Source organism: Limanda limanda, chromosome 2 (assembly GCF_963576545.1).
Source record: "Limanda limanda chromosome 2, fLimLim1.1, whole genome shotgun sequence".
NCBI classification, from domain to species: Eukaryota; Metazoa; Chordata; class Actinopteri; order Pleuronectiformes; family Pleuronectidae; genus Limanda; species Limanda limanda.
Genome location: NC_083637.1, coordinates 692501 through 712106, shown reverse-complemented (window position 1 = coordinate 712106; position 19606 = coordinate 692501). Strand labels below are relative to the sequence as shown.

At 45.8% G+C, this 19606-nt stretch overlaps 3 protein-coding genes across 5 annotated transcripts in view; 2 read left to right on the top strand and 1 right to left on the bottom strand.

Annotated features, from left to right (window-relative positions):
* Positions 1-4039: 4039 nt before the first annotated feature.
* zgc:110222 (uncharacterized protein LOC550336 homolog) lies at positions 4040-5869 on the top strand. 3 transcript variants are annotated; one of them, XR_009677066.1, is made up of 3 exons: positions 4040-4349; positions 5055-5369; positions 5497-5869. XR_009677066.1 is itself a non-coding variant. In XM_061066388.1 (3 exons), the coding sequence occupies exons 1-2, from the start codon at positions 4091-4093 to the stop codon at positions 5261-5263; spliced, it is 468 nt and encodes a 155-aa protein (XP_060922371.1). In that variant the 5' UTR covers positions 4040-4090; the 3' UTR covers positions 5264-5282; positions 5497-5869. The 3 variants fall into 3 exon arrangements, 2 of the variants coding, with proteins under 2 accessions (XP_060922371.1, XP_060922362.1); XM_061066388.1 differs by having other exon boundaries at positions 5055-5282; XM_061066379.1 differs by having other exon boundaries at positions 5055-5869.
* Positions 5870-6945: 1076 nt separating this feature from the next.
* alg13 (ALG13 UDP-N-acetylglucosaminyltransferase subunit) lies at positions 6946-17554 on the bottom strand. Its single transcript, XM_061095805.1, is given in 25 exon segments — positions 6946-7316; positions 7403-7471; positions 9618-9717; positions 9798-9838; positions 10048-10167; positions 10352-10478; positions 10671-10739; positions 10946-11001; positions 11350-11385; positions 11467-11605; positions 11641-11830; positions 12142-12249; positions 13316-13592; positions 13661-13746; positions 14026-14126; positions 14256-14320; positions 15230-15344; positions 15450-15513; positions 15592-15757; positions 15837-15918; positions 16162-16234; positions 16326-16372; positions 16448-16498; positions 16581-16664; positions 17435-17554. Coding segments are annotated over 25 exon segments (2757 nt in total).
* A 1055-nt stretch (positions 17555-18609) lies between these two features.
* Positions 18610-19606, top strand: part of aars2 (alanyl-tRNA synthetase 2, mitochondrial (putative)) — an 11240-nt gene continuing 10243 nt past the window's right edge. The window contains exon 1 of the mRNA XM_061095622.1: positions 18610-18925. Coding sequence (XP_060951605.1) covers positions 18692-18925 — 234 coding nt within the window. The 5' untranslated portion in view covers positions 18610-18691. The remainder of the gene's footprint in view (positions 18926-19606) is intronic.

Below are 19606 nucleotides of genomic sequence, written 5' to 3'. Positions count from 1 at the left end.
CTTCATGTCTTAGAGTTTAGTATTTTGTGTTTATACTTAAACAAACGTGTGTTTTTCTTTGAAGCAAATAAAAACTGTTTTTTTAACGTCACGATTCTCCAATAAGCTTTGAGATCATCTTCTTTTATACTGTATGTGAATAAAACACTAAATCACAACTTACATGTCAAATAAATCCAATGAAAAGATGATCAAGGCTTTCTGTGAAATGTAATTTACACTCACATCAGTTTTATTTCTTGTTTTCATAGAAAGTAGTTTCTATGTTGGAATTCCAGTTAATCCAGTTTAGACTTGATGGAAAAACCATGTTGTCAGCAGCCAGGTCCTCTGGTTCTTTGCTGACACCTTGTGGTCAAACACTGTTACTGTTTCTACTTGGATCATTTTATACATCGAACACTCGACTAGTCAGAGAAAAGAAGGGTTCATGTTAATATGTATTTAAAGACATTTATATTCATGGGAAAAAAATTGGTTGAAAAAAAATAAAAATAATAATTGTCTAATCAACCAAAAATTTCGCGACCCCCCTGCAGTACCTCGCGGACCCCCTAGGGGTCACAGGACCCCTGTTGAAGACCTCTGCTTGAAACTGAAAAAGCAGGAAATATAGTTTCTTCTTCTTTCTGATCAAACCAGAGTTCCCACCCTGCGTTTGTCCTCCACCACCAACCAGTGCAGTGTCCGTCCCTCCAGGTTCCTGACATGTTGACCTCACAATAACATGAGGTCACTGTGACTTTTGACCTCTGACCACCTGAATCTAATGAGTTGCTCTGTTAGTCTGAATGAACATGTTCTGTGACCTTGACCTTTGACCTCTGACCACCTGACTCTAATGAGTTCCTCTGTTAGTCTGAATGAAGCTTGAACCAAATCTGAAAGGATTCTCTTGAGGAGTTTTTAACAAAGAGGGGATTTACCAGGGTGAGGGTCACATGATCACGTTTTGTATGAATGTTGTGTTTTCTGATTTAATTCTCACACATTTGATATTTTCTTTAATTACAGACTCCGTGGTTGTGGACTCTCAGACACTCACTGTGAAGTCGTGGCCTCAGCTCTGAAGTCAGACCCCTCACATCTGAGAGAACTGGATCTGAGTAGAAACCCCCTGCTGGATTCAGGAGTGAAGGAGCTGTGTTCTGGACTGGAGAGTCCAAACTGTCGACTGGAGACTCTGAGGTCCTTAAATCCTTCTTCACTTTCCAGACTTTCTTTCTTATTGGGTCATTGTTTATTTAACTTGTCTCAGTTCTGCTGCAGTGAGACACTGTGTGTCCTCAGAGACAGTGTGTGTCCTCAGAGTCAGTGAGACAGTGTGTGTCCTCAGAGACAGTGAGACAGTTTGTGTCCTCAGAGACAGTGAGACAGTGTGTGTCCTCAGAGACAGTGAGACAGTGTGTGTCCTCAGAGACAGTGAGACAGTTTGTGTCCTCAGAGACAGTGAGACAGTGTGTGTCTTCAGAGTCAGTGAGACAGTGTGTGTCCTCAGAGACAGTGAGACAGTGTGTGTCCTCAGAGACAGTGAGACAGTGTGTGTCCTCAGAGTCAGTGAGACAGTGTGTGTCCTCAGAGACAGTGAGACAGTGTGTGTCCTCAGAGACAGTGAGACAGTGTGTGTCCTCAGAGACAGTGAGACAGTGTGTGTCCTCAGAGACAGTGAGACAGTGTGTGTCCTCAGCCTGACTGTGTCTGTCAGGTTCAGTTGAGCTGATCTCAGAAAGATCTCCTGGACGTGTTGAAGTGTCTTCGTAGTTCAGGCCTCAGTGTTTCCTCAGTGAAGCCGTGAGAGGACAATGAGGACAGACGTCAGGATTGGACAGAGACACAAAGAGATAACAGTCGGCCAATCAGACGAGCCACAAGCTGCTTGGGATCATGTGATTGAGTTGACGTGAAGACGACAGTTGTTGTTGTTTTCATGTGAACAGGAAGTGAAGCTGGACCACAGCTGACAGCTTCACACGAGGGACAGAGACGTCTTCATCTGATCTGAGACAGTTTGTCCTCTCACTTCATCAGTGAAGAACTGATCAGGTGGATCTTTGTCACAGCTCTGAGATCAGTGGGACTGAAGCCTCTCCTCATCACCATGGTAACCAGGAGCTCTTTCTACAGAGCAGAACCTCTGCTGAGGTCCATCTGTCTCATCTGGTCCCAGTTTGTCAGAAGCAGATGTTCATCAACACACAGTGAAACATGTCTTCACCTGTAACAGCAGTAAATCCACCTCTCAGGTGTCCACTCTGCACTTTGACATGCAGAGGACACACACTGAGCTCTTAGCGTGTTCATTCCAACACGTGAACATGAAGCAGAGAGGAAGCTGCTCCACCTCTGAACAGGACTGAAGTCCCTGCTGCTCTTTCTACTGGATGAGCTGCATCACTGACTCACAGCTGATGAAGTGAGTCTCTGTGACACTGATGTCTTCTTCTCTCAACAGGTGGGAGGGGTCTCCGTGGAGCAGAGTGTGAAGAGGACAGTGTGTGTGGACGGAGGCTGAGCTGTGTCCTGAGGATCCAGAGGCTGAAGCAGCAGCAGCTTGTGTGTAGTCTCCAATCTACACAACCCCTAATCTGCATGTGTTTGTGAGATGAAGCCGGAGCACCTGGAGAAAACACGTGGAGAACATGCAGACTCCACACAGGAAGACACATCTGAACCGGATTCAAACCAGCAACCTTCCTGCCCCGATTGTGTTTATTCACATGAAGAATGTGTTTATTGAAATGACACAACACAAGCAGAATATATAAACCCTCTATAAAGAGTCACATAGAGTGTGTTTAAGTTTGTCTTTATTATTGTCCACCTTTGTCCCTCAGTCTGTCTCCATGTGTCTGCTGCTCAGACAAGATGGCCGACTAGGGCTGGACAAACAGATATTTCTGTTATCAACAACTGAAGCTGACCTGACCGGGCTGACGCCGTTTCACAGCTCGGTGGTGAACGCCTGGCAGACGCTGGAGGTCAAGCGGCCTCCTGACCCCAGACCTGGGATATGTCTGTTTGAGGAGCTGCTGTTTTACAATGATTTCCTGAGAACTGACACCTTTTCCTCTGCAACATGAATGAATAACTTCCTTAAGTTCCTAAAGTTTATTGAGGCGGGCCTCATCAAACTGGGCCACCTCACAAAGGCGTCCATGGAAACCCTCTGTGACGTCACCAGCATCAGGTCCTCCAGAGTGCTGCAGAGGACGTGGAGCAAGTGTTGCAGTCCCTGTTGACACATTGCATTTTGTTCTCATATGATTTTTGCGTTAGATTAATCAGTATGATGTAATGATGACATCATCAGCTGTAACTGTTTCAAATCAGTATTTTCTGTGCTATTTCTATGTCATCGCTAATGCTGATGATTTCATCTATGACCTCATCAGTAATATATGTAATGAGGGGGCGTGTACTATCTGTATCATCTGTGATTGGTAGATGAGATTTATTGCTGTGATTTGCATGATGGCAAAAAAATTAATGGGTTCAACAATCGAAAACTGTCAAACGAGTTCGTCATAAAAAATAACTTTATCGTCATTGTGTGCATGTCATGTTTATTTATGATTCATGCTTTTATCTTATTTGTTTTTTAATATTTAAAATCACATATTTTGTATTAATTTGAATGAAAATTAGAATAGATTGAAGAAAAAGGTTTTGTTCATCACGAGCAATGAGTTTTTTATCTGAAGGTTTTCTTGTAACTTTATTTTTTCATCAGAGTAAAAATGAAAACACTGGAGTATCTGAGCTGCTGCAGTAGCTTGGTGAATGTGTAGGGGGCAGTATAACCACCGAGCTGCTCAGTAGCTGCACATTATTCTACACAGAAGAAAAACGTAAACAGGAAGCAGATTCTCTGTGTGCGCGTAAAAACCAACGAACAAGAATCAACGTCATCACGTCATCAAACTGAAAAACTGCTGAAGTAAAGTTAAATCAAAGGATTTCACCGCCGAGACTTTGATCTGAGGGGGGGGGGGGGTGTGTGTGCGCTTGTTTCTCTCACACACCAGGACGGGTGGGGTGCGCTTGTTTCTCTCACACACCAGGACGGGTGGGGTGCGCTTGTTTTGCAGACATGTCGGTGACGGTGTGGTGTCTGTCGTTCCGCCAGCCGTACGCAGGTCTGGTTCTGGACGGGCTGAAGACGCTGGAGAGCCGCTGGAGGCCCCTGCTGGCCCCGCTGGAGAACCACACCCTGGCGGTCCACATCGCCCGGCGGGACTGGGAGGGCGACGAGTGGCGGGCGGTGCTTCGCGGCCCACTGGGGATGAACGAGGCTCAGATCCAAGCGCTCCTGGAGTCCGGGGAGCGGTTCGGCCGCGGCGTGGTGGCAGGTGGGGACTGACCTGGGTTTTCTGTGGGTTCCTGAAGGCATCACCTTACACAGGGGTCTTCAACGTGTTTCAGGCCAAGGACCCCCAAACTAGTGGAGAGATGGAGCAGGGACCCCCTACTATATATATTGTATAAAATAGTGTTTTATATTAAACTGGGCCTAGTGCCATGTATAAACATAGCTACTAGTAATTGTGCATTCAATACTAAGATATTCAAATATTACACGGGTTCATATATTCATGTTTTTAATTTAAACATGTGCAAGGTACAGGGTGGCCATGCCACTGCCATTTATAAACACAACACTGAGCTATTAAAGTAATTCACAGATTCATGTTTTTATTTTAAACATGTAGACGAGACAGTGAGTCCTCAAACCATCTGTGGATGTAACACACACACTCCCTCATGAGTGAGATGTGGGACCTGCTGGGCAGCACACAGCTGATCTGACCTTGGACGGGTGGAGGTCGTCAGGTCAAATCAGCCTCACAATATGTTGGATGCATGTTAATGTGTATTTAAAGACATTTCAATTTGTGGGGAAAAAATTGGTTTGAAATTTTTTTTTAAATTATAAAAAATGTAAAAAATGGTCTAATCAACCAAAGATTTTGCGACCCCCCTGCAATACCTCCGTGGACCCCCTAGGGGTCGCGGACCCCCTGTTGAAGACCTCTGACCTAATACATCTCTTTCAGGATTGGTGGATGTGGGCGTGACCTCGCTGTGTCCCGCCTCCATGCTGGAGGAGGAGCTTCAGCACCTGGAGAGGGCGGCCCTTCTGGTTGGTCTGCAGGAGAAACACGTGACTCACCTGTCCAACCCTCGCTGGCTGAAGGAGCCTCTGAGCTCCCGAGGAGGTCGCGACCCCTGGACTGTGGAGATCCCCACGGAGCTGTTGCCATGACGACACGTGATGCACACAGGTCCGGTGTTAAGTCGAGTGTTCACACCCGGTGTTAAAATGTCCTGAAAGCGTCTCCTGGGGTCAGATCTCACTTCCTGACCTGCAGGTGAACACCTGGTCCTCTGTGTTAAAGACCAGTCTCAGTTTACAGACGTGTGCGTGGGAGCATTCCAGCATTTGAATGAAAGTATTGATCTGTATCTTGTGATCAGTTTTGATATTGTGACTCTTAGGACGTCAGCTGAGAGGACGTCCTTCATGTGTGGACCAGGATGGATCTGAAATGAGACTGTTAGAGGATGTGGACCCATGTGGTCTGGTGGGACCAGACCTTCATCTGATCGGAGTGTGTTCACACCTGAACTTTCGTTTTCCTCAGAGAAACAATCCTACAGATTTTTCCTGTTGCGCCACCTGCAGGTCCAACTGGACACTGCAGGTTTCAGCTCCTCATCCTGTCGGCCAGACTCAATAAAGTGATGTATATTAATTTAGCACGCTAATATATCATGCTAATGTAACAGTCAACATCTTGTATTTTTTATGATGAAAATCTAAACTGAGGGAATAAAACAATGTGAACAAAAAATGTTTCTTCAATAAATCAAAGGTTCATTCAGATCAAATGATGATGAATGATGTCATAATGTGTCTAGGGGGCGGTGCTTATACAGAGTTACAGTTAAACATGGAAGCTGCAGAGTTAACGTACGTCCGGTGGAACCTCTCGTGGAACTGGTTATTCATGAAGTTGGTCCTGTAGTCAGCTCGTAACTTTGATTCTAGTTCAGGCCCCAGAAAGTCAAAGTTAAACTAAATGTTTGTAAAGAAGTTTCTGTCATTTCAGCTCGTTCTTTTCTCTCCGATGTTAGTTAACGTGTTTCTGATCAGTTTGGTTTGAATCAGTTATTTGATGATATAAAAACAGGCTGAGACGTGATGATTGACAGCTGAGAATTACTACTGCACAACCCGACTGTTAAAGACTCCATCACCACCAGGTGGCAGCGTTCGTATCTGAGATATTCTAAAGGAAGTGGAAACGAGTCGTCTTTATTTACACAAACAGATGAATTTGACCGGTTGAGGAGGATGGTCCTGATCATGTGACACCTGTGGTCATGTGATCTCTGTCACTGATGAAACAAACTGTCGTCTGCTTGTGAAACAAACTTTATTCTCCCAGAAACAACTTATCACCATCGGCAGTTTGAACAAAACATCAACATAAATACATCCCTCATCAATAAACAGGGACTGACCATGCCCCGCCCCCTCTCACCGACTGGCCGACTGAAACTCAATTAACTGACAAACTAATAAAACTCAGTTCTTCTTCGGTGATCGTACCAACACCTGTGGCTCTCGACTTGAACGTTCGGAGCAGGAAGTGATTTGTGTCGGAGGTTTGTAAATAAAGTTTTTTGGCAACAAACGAACATGTGCAGAACTCTCACAACTTCAATGTGAAGCTAACACGCTAAAGTGCCAACAGAAATACCTCAATACTGGAAGTATCCAGGGGTTTTTTAAGAAAAAATTACAGAAAGAATAAAGATTTGTCCTAATTATTTTTCATATTTCGTATCCTTTCCATTTCCTCTTTAACTTTTCCTGCCAACGGGAACTCGTTAGCTCCATGCTAACTCTTGAGGTGTGTTTCAGCAGGATGTGCATCTCACTCACACGGGGGGGGGCATGTAGTGTGTCGCTGTGTGGTGGGGGGATGGGGCTGTGATGTAAGCAACCACGTGGGCGGGGTTAGGGGCGGGGCAATAAACCCGCGAGTTGTGGCCTCCGGTCTGGAGCGTTCCCCACTGGACTGATGGTGGGAGGCAGTGGTAGGAGGAGTGGGGGGGGAGGTGGCTTGGCTGAGGATGGGGGGGGTGAGCAGCAGAGGGCAGGTAGGTGGTGATGGGCGGGGCTTCATATGGCAGGTGTAGCATAGAGGGAGGGGGGTGAGGCGTCTGCTCCTGGTAAAGATGAGCAGCGGAGGGGGCGGAGCCTGGAGGAGCAGGGCCGATGGAGCTGGAACCTTCAATCGATGGGGAGGAGCCTGTGTGGGGGGGGCGACAAATCAAACAATGCACATTTCAATCATGTTGCATCAGCTGTTCTGTCATCACTAACCACCGCCATGTCCGTCCGTCTGTCCATCACCTGCCCTGGAGGATTCTGGGTAGGAGGAGGGGGGCTGATGGGAGGCGGCTGGGGGGAGAAGAAGAGGAAGTCTGAAACTTAACAGGAAGTAGAACGACTCCACCAGCTGTACTTCCTGTTCCCAGCTCAGGTCACATGTCTGATTGATGTTATTGTTCTGATGATCACGTGTGTTCTGAGTAGGGTTGCAAAGGGGCGGAAAGTTTCTGGTAAATTTCCGGAAACTTTCCGGAAACTTTCCACGGGAATATTAAGCTCGGGAATTTTGAAAAAAAAAAAAAACTATGCAAATTAAACGCTGAGCAATACAAACATCATTCAAAACTCTATGTTAAAGATGTATGGAACGTTGAGTTCCAACCCTCCACTGGTCATTCTTCCATCACATGCACAGATAACTCCCAGCATGCTTCACTCTACAGCAGGGCTATTGAGGCCTGCTGTAGAGTGAAGGACTAGTCAGGTAAGTTTCCATGATATTACTGGGAAAATATATTAGCATGCTGATTGAGGATTGTTCATCTGTTCATCTAGACTATTTCCATTCATTTATCCATCAATTGTAAAATATGTTTACAGACGATTCCAATTGTTTGGCTAACTATTTATATCTCTGGCATTGCATTAGTGTTTTTTTACAAACTTTTTTCTCATCTTATTCTACAGAACAATGCCACGTGCACTCTCTCATGTGTGGAGACATTTCACCTCATCCAATGTAGAAGGAAAGGCTGTGTACATTTGCAAATACTGTGCAAAGACCTATGTTAAGAATGACACAACGATGCAGAAGCATATAGTCAAGTGCCCAAAGTTTCCTCAGGGCTCAAATCAGCCTACGACAAAACAAAATGTTTATATTTATGTCTGTATATGACAAGGTAAATACAGTTCAGTGTTAATTTTGGCAGCTATTTTTGATTTAGTCTTAGTCTTTAGACGAAAATGCATATTAGTTTTAGTCACATTTAGTCATTTTGATCCTTCTTAGTTTTATTCGACGAAAACAAATTACATTTTAGTCTAGTTTTAGTCACATTTAATAGCCACATTAAACTCCTTATCTTCCCTTCTCCGGCCCAGCCCCCCCCCCTGTGTTGTGTCTACAACTGCGTACTAGTCCAGCTTGCAGTACTTAGGTTGTCCATTAGATGTCCCTCCTACAGGTCTATAGCAGGGGTCGGCAACCTTTACTATCAAAAGAGCCATTTTGCCCCCTCTTCCCCCAAATAAAATTTGTCTGGAGCCGCAAAACATATTTGATAACAAAGCTGATAAAATTTTATATAAAGTTATACTATACTAATCTGTAGATTATTGCATTTATGAAATTATAGAACAACAATAAAGAAAACTGTTGACATTTTATTTATTTTACCTGTTACAACAAAGGGAAACACCAAATGCTTATGAAGAGGAGAAGGAAATACACAGGCAAGTGTCGGCCTACTTTGAAATAAATTAAACGCAGAACTATGTAGGGTTATTTGAGTCATCCCCATATTTGTGGGAAATGTATGAAATAAGAAGTACCCTATTTTTAAATAAATAAAAACATATAGCTGCAGCCTATATATTTTAGTTGGCGAAATGTGAAAACAAAAAGTGAAAGCAGATCAGACCGGAGGAGGAAACTGAAGCTCGGTAGAAACCAGCTGCAGCTTCTGCTCTGATCCAGAAGCTGCGGCGCTGATCTCAGAGCAGCTGAGACCAGAGAATCTCTGTGTTCTCACTGTTTCCATAGTTAAGAAGCAGGTGAGTCAGTGAGCGGCCTGCTTCACATGAACGAGCTCTGATCTCACTGTCTCTCTGAGCGAGTGCACGGGGGCGGAGCCTCGGGACCGGTGCGCTGTCTGGCAGCACACACACACACACACACACACAGACACACACACACACTCGCCGCTCCGGGTACTTCATGACGGCCTGATACGATTATGTTTTTAAAAAATTTTGTGACTTAGTCAACCGCCAACATTTTCGTTTCGTCAGTTAAACGAAAATTAAAATAGATTTCGTCATAGTTTTTATTTTCAAAGATCCATTTCGTTACGTCTTCGTCTCGTCTTAGTCATGGGAAAAGGGGCGTTAACGAATAGTTTTCGTTATCGTTATCGTCAACGAAATTAACACTGATACAGTTAGTATGATGAGGTCACATGTGAGACCTGCACCAATCAGAGAGCAGTCTTACCGTGCAGCGGCTCCTGGCTCAGGTAGGGGGGGTAGGGTTGGTAGGTGTAGTGGTTCTCAGGAGAGGGGGGGGAGTACGTCGTCTGCTGCTGCCAGTACCACTGGGAAGGGGGGGGGGGTAATTTAATATTATAATATATTATTATTTTAAATATTTAGAGAGAGAGTCACAGGAACTCACCTGGACGCCCAAGTTGAAGTAATACTGAAGAATCCTGCAGTCTGCACACACACACACACACACACACACACACACACACACACACACACACACACACACACACACACACACACACACACACACACACACACACACACACACACACACACACACACACACACACACACACACACACACACACACACAGTTACATGGCTGACGGCAGCAGATCAGTGTGGGTGTGTGACAGTGAGCCTGGTTGACCTCTGACCTCGGGGTAAATCGCTGCCATTAGGGTCGTAGGAGTAAGGGGGCGGAGCCACCACGGTGCAGAGAGGCTCAACGAGCTCATTAACCAACCACGGAGAAGAAGCTGGGATCGACATGGCGGCTGAACAGGAAAAGATCATTTTAAACACTGATGTCAATTATCTGAGGAAACAGGTTTGTTTGTGTTTACATTGTGTCTCCAGAATCTAAACAAAACAGATCCACACAGAGGGTCTCTGTAAAATAACTGTGTGTGTACCTGCTGTGTTTGTGTGTACCTGTTGCATGCGAGTGTGTGTGGACACCTGAGCGTGTCTGTGTGTGTGCAGTTGGCGGCAGGTGAGCAGCTGCAAGAACATGTGATGATGGAGAAGAGGGTGAGGATGAGGAAGAGGAGGGTGAAGAGCCAACGACAGCTAAAGGCTTCACTACCTGTAACACACAAACACAGTGAGTGTAGCTGCCGTCACAATTATTATGGTTTTACCATCTTTCTGTCCTCTCAACCCGCTGAAGGTCCTACCACGTGTATGAATACAAACAGAGAGAACATGTGTACCTGCTGTGTGTGTGTGTGTGTACCTGCTGTGTGTGTGTGTGTGTACCTGCTGTGTGTGTGTGTACCTGCTGTGTGTAGTTGTAATTCATGTCTGGTCTCGGGGGAGAGTCAGCACATCCTCCTTCCTGTCCATCCTTTCACAACAAGAGAAAAGGTCAAAGCTTTCTGAAGCTTAGTGACATCACTGATCACATGATCATTATGACACGTTAGCATGTTGTTAGCATGTCCTGCTCCGTGTCCTCCGTCTGTCCCTCACGTCAGAAGCATGTCCTCTGACAGACTGCTGCTCTTGTGTCTCTATAGATCCTGTGGAATGATTGGTTGTTCGAGCGGTCACCTGATTGTCGGAGGGCTCAGCAGCTGTGTAAACACCGGACGTCTGGTAGTTCTGATCTGAAACCAAAGTTACAATCAGCAGCTGACGAAGCCACAGAGACATGTGGGGTCGGAACTGGACTTCCTGTCAGGAAGCTGAGTGATGTGGGGACAGGACCAGTCTGGAGAGGTGGAGATGTTCTGGGTGAGTTAGAGATCAACTGAACCAACCACACGTGGAGTTAAACTTCCCTTATCCGTCCCTTTAAGGAGAGTGAGCACCACACGACAGTGGAGAGTCACTGTGGTCAGTGTTCGAGTCCCGGGGGGGGGGGGGCGGGGTCACAAGGTCAATCTGGAAACTCTCTGTCCCCCAGATAAATACATACTGATTTCACAGGATGAAGCTACTTTAACAAGACTCACCCTGAGCACTGAAGATGAAATCCTCTGAGAACTCAGCTGAGAGACAAAGAGACAAAAGGTCAGAGGTCAAAGAGACGGACAAAGAGTGGGAGAGAAAGCGTCCCGAGCCGTCCTCACCCTGGTCCTCAGCGGTGTCCTCCTGCTCGTCCTCTGAGGAGCACACTGGGCTGTTTGCAGGTCCATGGGAAGGGGGGGCGTGTCCAGAGGCTCTCTGAACTCGATAGGTGGAGCCAGGTGGAGGGGGAGGAGCAGTGCCCTGTGGGAGGAGTCACAGTGAATCCAAATGGAAACGCAGCGTCACATGTCCGCGTGGTCATGTGCTTTTCTCACCGGCAGCGGCGGGAAGACGGCGTCGCTGGCGTCGTCCAGCTGGTAGTACGTGATGGGCGTGTCCAGATCGCCTGACTCCTCCCCCGTCTCCGCAGGGTAACCAAACTGACAATCTTTATTGATCGCAGCAACCAGCTGACGGCGGCTACGACTGAACACAGTAAGAGACGCTGTGATGGACCACCGGGGGTGCCACAGTCACGGTTCTACAGAGAGCCGTTGTGTTATATTCATGTGATGATTATACACGTCGTCATCTGGAAGAGTCTCGTTTCTTTGTGTCTTTAACATCAACGTGTCTGAGAGATGAAGATTAGTCTAAGAGACTCTGGAACATTGTGCTCATATTAATTAGTGTGCACTGTCCCTTTGGATTCAAAGTGGATCACATGTGAGAGACAGGTCATCGTGGTGAACACCAACCACACAAATGGTCGGTGGCAAGATGATGGCGTCATTTACCGGGACCTGAAGGCGTAGTTCTCATAGTCGTGGTAATATCGTCTTCCAGGGTGGTAGTAGGTCAGCTGTGGGCCAATCAGGTGACGGTTGAGGAAACGGGTTGAGCTTCTGACCACAATCCATGACAAACACACACACACACACAGAGACACACACACACACAGGAAGTCAATCAGTATCCAGAGTAAATGATGGGTACCGCCTCCTTCAGCCTCTGGCGTCTTCACTGTGTCACATGTCTTCACACCTGACGTCAACCTGTGTCTCAGCAGGTGTGAATGTGATCAACTTCACAGGTTCTACTACTAGAGTTGCAAAGGGGCGGAAACTTTCCGGTAAATTTCCGGAAACTTTTTCGGAAACTTTCCATGGGAATATTAAGCTCGGGAATTTTGGGAATTGTGAAAAAAAAAACAACTAGGCAAATTAAACGCTGAGCAATAAAAACATCATTCAAAACTCTATTTTAAAGATGTATGGAACGTTGAGTTTCAACCCTCCACTGGTCATTCTTCCATCACATGCACAGATAACTCCCAGCATGCTTCACTCTACAGCAGGGCTATTGAGGCCTGCTGTAGAGTGAAGGACTAGTCAGGTAAGTTTCCATGATGTTACTGGGAAAATATATTAGCATGCTGATTGAGGATTGTTCATCTGTTCATCTAGACTATTTCCATTCATTTATCCATCAAATGTAAAATATGTTTACAGACGATTCCAATTGTTTGTCTAACTATTAATATCTCTGGCATTGCATTAGTGTTTTTTTACAAACTTTTTTCTCATCTTATTCTACAGAACAATGCCACGTGCACTCTCTCATGTGTGGAGACATTTCACCCCATCCAATGTAGAAGGAAAGGCTGTGTACATTTGCAAATACTGTGCAAAGACCTATGTTAAGAATGACACAACGATGCAGAAGCATATAGTCAAGTGCCCAAAGTTTCCTCAGGGCTCAAATCAGCCTATGACACAACAAAATGTTTATATTTATGTCTGTATATGACAAGGTAAATACAGTTAGTATAAATTACCTACAACATTTCCAGTTTATTCCTGTTAATTCCCATTAATTCCCGTATATTCCCGTATATTCCCATGGAAAGTTTCCAACTTTGAATATTCCCGGAATTTTGCAACCCTAACTACTACAAGTATCAGTTCCCACCTGGATGCTCCGTAGCGAGGGGCTCTGACTGTAGGGTGGTGGTGGTGGTGGTGGTGTGGGGGGGCGTAGGGGTCATAGGTCATCGCTCCAGCTGAGGGAGGAGGGGGTGGGCGGGGGTGACCTGCCGGCTGGAAGCGAGGGGGCAGGCTGGATGGGGCGGGGCCTCCGTATAGAGGGGGCGGGGCTATCATCAGCTCGGCTCCCTTCATTCCACTGCTGCCCCGAGACTTCCTGAAGTAACGGTGACGATGATGACGCTGACCACGAGAGTCCAGGTCTGCACGAGGCCATAGGGTCAGGGGGTGGTTGCAATAGGTCAGAGGTCATAGAGTAACGTGAGCTTACCCAGATCTCCTTTTCTAGTTGGAGCAGCAACATTCCAGGCAGGAACTGGATTCACTGGCTTCAGATCCGTCAGAGGAACCAGGTGTCTAAGACAGAGAGACATCACAAGCGTCTGAGTGAAGAACTCGTCTCCTCTTCCTCTTCACGTTAAACACTCATGTTTCCTCACTGAGAGTCGGAAGCTTCTCGCTTTGTTTCATTTCATCTGGTTGGTTTCACATTGTAATTTAGGCTGCGTCTCCCTATACTTGACTCTGATCGGTTCGTAGACGGCGTCTGATGTCTGCTGGTCTGGAGGAAACCTTTCACACCTGATACTTGCTTCAGATTAATGTGGAAGAGTCGTCAGATTAAATGTTGTTTACTTCTCTCCCAGCTCCTCGATGAACACGGTGACGGCTGACGAGTGGGTTCCTACTTCCTGGATGAAGGCGTTATAGTATTTCCCCTTTGGCTCCAGACGCACCTAAACACACACACACACACACACACAGACACACAACAGAGGATCTGGTGACAACATGATTTCACAGACTTGATGCTAATGACACATGAAGCTTCATTTCATCACAGCCGTGTGTGTGTGTGCTGTCACCTGACACTTGTCTCCCAGGAAGTACTGCCTACCAGCGAACACCATATAATCCGTCTTCTGCATCTCTGTCAGTCACACAGCGCAGTAATCTGATTACTACAGCATCATTCAGGCGGATGCAATCTGATTACTGAGATAATCAATTAGGATGTAGATGACCAATCAGCATAAGAGTGAGTCACATGATCACTTCATCAAACGTCCACAGTATGAATGGTTTTTTTTATGTCTCAGCACCAGTGACACCTAGTGGCCTGAAGGGGCATGTTTTCATTTTGTTCCTTTAGTTCTTGAGAACTCGATAAGTTGGTTCAAACGTTCAGTTGAAGGATGAACTGAATCGACTTTGGTGGTTGAAGGTCAAAGGTCAGTGACCTTAGACTACTGGCCCTGTTAACAAGTCATCTTAAGAACACCTCAAGGTGATTTGTTCCCACTTGGCACAAAGTGAATGTTTGCCTCACACTAAGTCCACAGGATCTTTGTGTTTCTTGGTGTTGGAACCACAACCTGCCTGAGATGAGGTCGACTGAAGTGGCTGCAGCTGCTGCTCTGAATCTGTCGCGGTTGTGTACCTGTCGCGGTTGTGTATCTGTCCCGGTCGTGTGTCTGTCCCGGTCGTGTACCTGTCGCGGTTGTGTGTCTGTCCCGGTCGTGTGTCTGTCCCGGTCGTGTGTCTGTCCCGGTCGTGTGTCTGTCCCGGTCGTGTGTCTGTCCCGGTCGTGTATCTGTGTGGTTGTGTATCTGTCGTGGTTGTGTATCTGTGTGGTTAGATTCCTGTGGTCAAAGGTCACGATAATGTAATTAGACCAGAGCTGCTCTGGTTGTTGGAGGCAAATAACCACAGCACGATGAATCTAGTTTGTTTTGACACAATCAAACCTTCTTTTTATGTATAAAAAGGTTGTCAGCTTAGTGTATGGTGTGTGTGTGTGTGTTTGTCACATGTGTGTCTGTGTGTGTGCATGCGTTACCTTTGCAGGTGTCCTGCCACACGTCAAACTCCAGGTTTCTGTACACGTCTCCGTCCAGAGACTTCATGACTTTATAAGGAAGAGAGAGTCTGTACGGAGGAGCGTCTGCAGGAGACTGAAAAACAAAATCACCACAACAACCAATCACAGCTGACACACACACACACACACACAAACACAGATAACACACAAACTGTCTCAGACGTTTTGACCCCCTGACCTTTGGGTCATCTGTCCCACTTCTGTGTCTCTCCTCAGTAGCTCCAACCAACTCCACCTCCTCCCTGCAGATGAAACAAACGCACCTGACTGTGACTGTCATTACATTGTGTGTGTGTGTGTGTGTGTGTGTGTGTGTGTACCTTTGTCCTCGGTCCTCAGGTGTGTCGTAGCCGATATCAACATCACTACACATTGATACGCTGTTTCTGTAGCAACGACCTCCGACCCGGGAGGCCTCCATAGCCTGACAGAGCTCCACCTCATCCACTCCAAACACCTGAGTGTAGAGCAGCTCGTACAGCACAGCTACACAGACACACACACACACATATGACATCACACACACACACACACACTGATGGAACAATCCCTGGTCAGTACTCACCCTGACACAGCGCGGCGGAGGCGGGGTAACTCCTGGTGTAAACGATATCATAGTGACCATTGATGGAGCAGCACAGCATCACCTAGGCAACGCAGATGATTGACAGTCAGCACAGGAACTTCAGGATCGTTCACCATCATGTAAATCACCATGGCAACTGAGGCTGAACCGAGAGATCAACACCTGTAAACGGTCAAACTACTGACCAATCAGATGGCTGGAAAACCAAAGTGATGTTCTGCAGGACAACAGAAACAACAGATCCTACCCCCCCCCCCCCTTGTCTGATTGGTCAGACTTCTGTTTAAACGTCAGGCGTCGTCACCTTGTCCACTAAGTCGTCCTCTGAGATCACTGTGGCTGGTTTCCCCGGGTAACGGTAGATCAGGAAACAACGCCTACACACACACACACACACACACACACACAGGATGTATTGTGATGACATCAGTTCAGTAGAGAACCCATGATGCACCTGGGGTTCCTCACCTGTACAGCTGAGACAGAGCCTTGATCTCCACCTGACCCACGGTCTCCTGAGGACACACCCACTGTTACCGACACACCCGCTCACACTTATAGGACAAAGGTCAAAGGTCACGGCAGCTCACCTTCGGGTCCTCCAGACGCTCCAGATATTTCTCGAAGGAACCTTCAACAAACTGAAAGAAGAAAAACACATCTGAACATCGACTGGTTGTCATGGCAACGCACTGTCAACTATCAGGCCACTTGAAAACTTACTGGTTCAAAGTTGCATCTGTTTGTTCTCATGAAGTCGGCACAATCCTGACGGATCTTCTGATGGTAGTTCTGAGAGTAATACAACTATACACACACACACATTCACACACACACAGTCACACACACACACAAACATCTTACTTGAGTAAACTATTAAGTTAAGTATTTTTACTTCAGTGCTTTATTTGCTATTTTAACTCAGTGATGGATGTGAGTCTGTCCTTCATCAGTTTCCATTGTAACAACAGTCAGTTGTTACCCCCGGTGACAACAACTCTGGGTAACAACTGACTCCTCCCCCCGGAGCTGTTAGCTTTAGCTCACCTGCTGACCCCGCCCTCCTGAAGCTGCTAGCTTGTTAGCTTTAGCTCACCTGCTGACCCCGCCCTCCTGAGGCTGCTAGCTTGTTAGCTTTAACTGACCCCGCCCTCCTAAGGCTGCTAGCTTGTTAGCTGACGTGCTGACCCCGCCCTCCTGAAACTGCTAGCTTGTTAGCTTTAGCTCACCTGCTGACCCCGCCCTCCTGAAGCTGCTAGCTCGTTAGCTTTAGCTGAGCAGCTGACTCCGCCCTCCTGAGGCTGCTAGCTCGTTAGCTTTAGCTTTAGCTGACCCCGCCCTCCTGAAGCTGCTAGCTCGTTAGCTTTAGCTTACCCACCCCCCTCCTTACGCTGCTAGCTTGTTAGCTTAAGTTGACCCCGCCCTCCTGATGCTGCTAGCGCGGTAGCTTTAGCGCGGTAGCTTTAGCGCGGTAGCTTTAGCGCGGTAGCTTTAGCGCGTTAGCTTTAGCGCGTTAGCTTTAGCGCGTTAGCGCGTTAGCTTAGCTCGTTAGCTTTAGCGCGTTAGCTTTAGCCCACCTGCTCGGACACGGCCCTGAACAGACTGGACGCGTCTCTCGCCACCATCTTGCGGTAGAGTCCAACACTGGACAGGAACTCGTCCATGTTGACGAAGTACTTCTTCAGCCCTTTCTGCATCCCTCCTGCTCGGCTCCTCTCGGCTCCTCTGGGCTCCTCTGGACTCCGCTCGGCTCGGCTCGGCTCGTCCCGGCTCCTCTGGACCGACAGGTGCCGGCAATCACACCTGATGAGCGGGAGCCGCAGACACGTTCACGGACCCAGCGAAGCTCCGGACATATGACAATTAACATCAGGACACAAAGTTTCTGTTTAAAAGAATCAGAACAAAGACAAAATAACAATTGAACCTGATTTTGACTGATCACATTTCATGTACGATGATAGAACTGAGAAGTTTAAGATACATATGGTTAAGAATTAAACTAGATCAGCGTCTGTTTGTGGTAAAGTTCTTCACTGAAAGATCTGCTCACATGTTTAACAAAAATAATACAAATTCAACCCAACAATTCACTGGATGGGAGATATATCACATCATTATATATTAAAATATGATATTATCTTATATCATAATCTATTATATTATTTGGTGTCATGTCATATTATATTGTATAATGTTATATTATATTATATTGTATTATGTTATATAATATTATGTTATGTTATGTTATATTATATTATGTTATATCATAATATAATATATTATGTAATTCTATATTATATTACATTATGTTATGTTATGCTTTGTTATGTTATATTATATTATGTTATATTATATTATATTATATTATATCATATTATGTTATGTTATGTTATATTATATTATATTATGTTATGTTATGTTATGTTATGTTATGTTATGTTATATTATATTATGTTATATCATAATATAATATATTATGTACTTCTATATTATATTACATTATGTTATGTTATGCTTTGTTATGTTATGTTATATTATGTTATATCATATTATAATGTATTATGTAATGTTATATTATATTACATTATGTTATGTTGTGTTATGTTATGTTATGTTATGTTAGTTCATAATACCAGTCAGTACGTGGAGGACTGTGCTCTTTGAACAATAGGGGGCGCTGACGTTCTCACTGTCATGGTCCTCATTAGCAGAAGAAAAGACGGTGACAGTGCGCATGCGCATCATTACAGCCTGTGGAGGGCGGTTCGACTTGGTTCAGGGTCAGTCCGGGTCCGTCCGGGTCCGTCAGTGAGATCTCAGTCCGGGTCCAGATGTTCCGGTTCGGGCTCCGGAGGCTCCGGCAGCTCGACCGGCCTCTGGGCCTCCTCTCTGCCGGCTCAGCTCGCTCCTCCAGCGGCTGTGCTCCGGAGCTGCCCGCGGCCCAGGTCCGGAGCCGCTTCCTGGAGTTCTTCCGGCAGAGGCACGGACACCTGCTGGTCCCGTCCTCCCGGGTCCGGCCCCGGGGAGACCCCAGCCTGCTGTTCGTCAACGCCGGCATGAACCAGGTCGGTACCGGTCCACGGTGCGGCCCGGATAGCGAACAGCTGAGGGCTAGCCTTTTCAAAATAAGGGTCGTTGGCTCTCACGTGAAACCAATCAGAACACACTTGCTCTTTATTTGTGGAAATGAAACAAGTGGGAATTTTATTTTTCTGTTCAAAACTAGTGAAAATAAAATCCCACTTTTGTTTCTGAATATGTGCTATACTAATAAAATTTGATTTATAGAAAACGTAAACAATCAGCTGCTGGATCATTACAAGGATCCTGAAAGTTAACGATGTGATTGAACAGATCTGAAATGTATTGATCCTCATGTGGTCAGCCATCACCTGCAGAAAATATGGATTTCAGGTTAATTTAGTGAAAACAGCTTCACGGTGAAAATTATAAATAAACGTACTAGTGACATCTCATAAATATGATGATCATTAACCTGTTGAACTGTTTAATGATACAATAATAAATGTATCTGTTGTTGATTTGAACTTCATTTTCACCGTGAAGCTGTTTTCACACAATTGACCTGAAATCCATATTTTCTGCAGGTGATGGCTGACCACATGAGGATCAATTAATTTGAGATCTGATCAGTGTTCAATCACATCGTTAACTGTCAGCATCCTTATATAGATCCAGCAGCTGATTGTTTAAGTTTTCTATAAATCAAATTGTATAAGTATAGC

Coding starts and splice junctions, on each gene's coding strand:
- zgc:110222 (XM_061066388.1), top strand. CDS start 4,091: ATGTCGGTGACGGTGTGGTGTCTGTCGTTCCGCCAGCCGTACGCAGGT. Junction 4,350..5,054: donor CGGCCGCGGCGTGGTGGCAG/GTGGGGACTGAC, acceptor CATCTCTTTCAG/GATTGGTGGATGTGGGCGTG.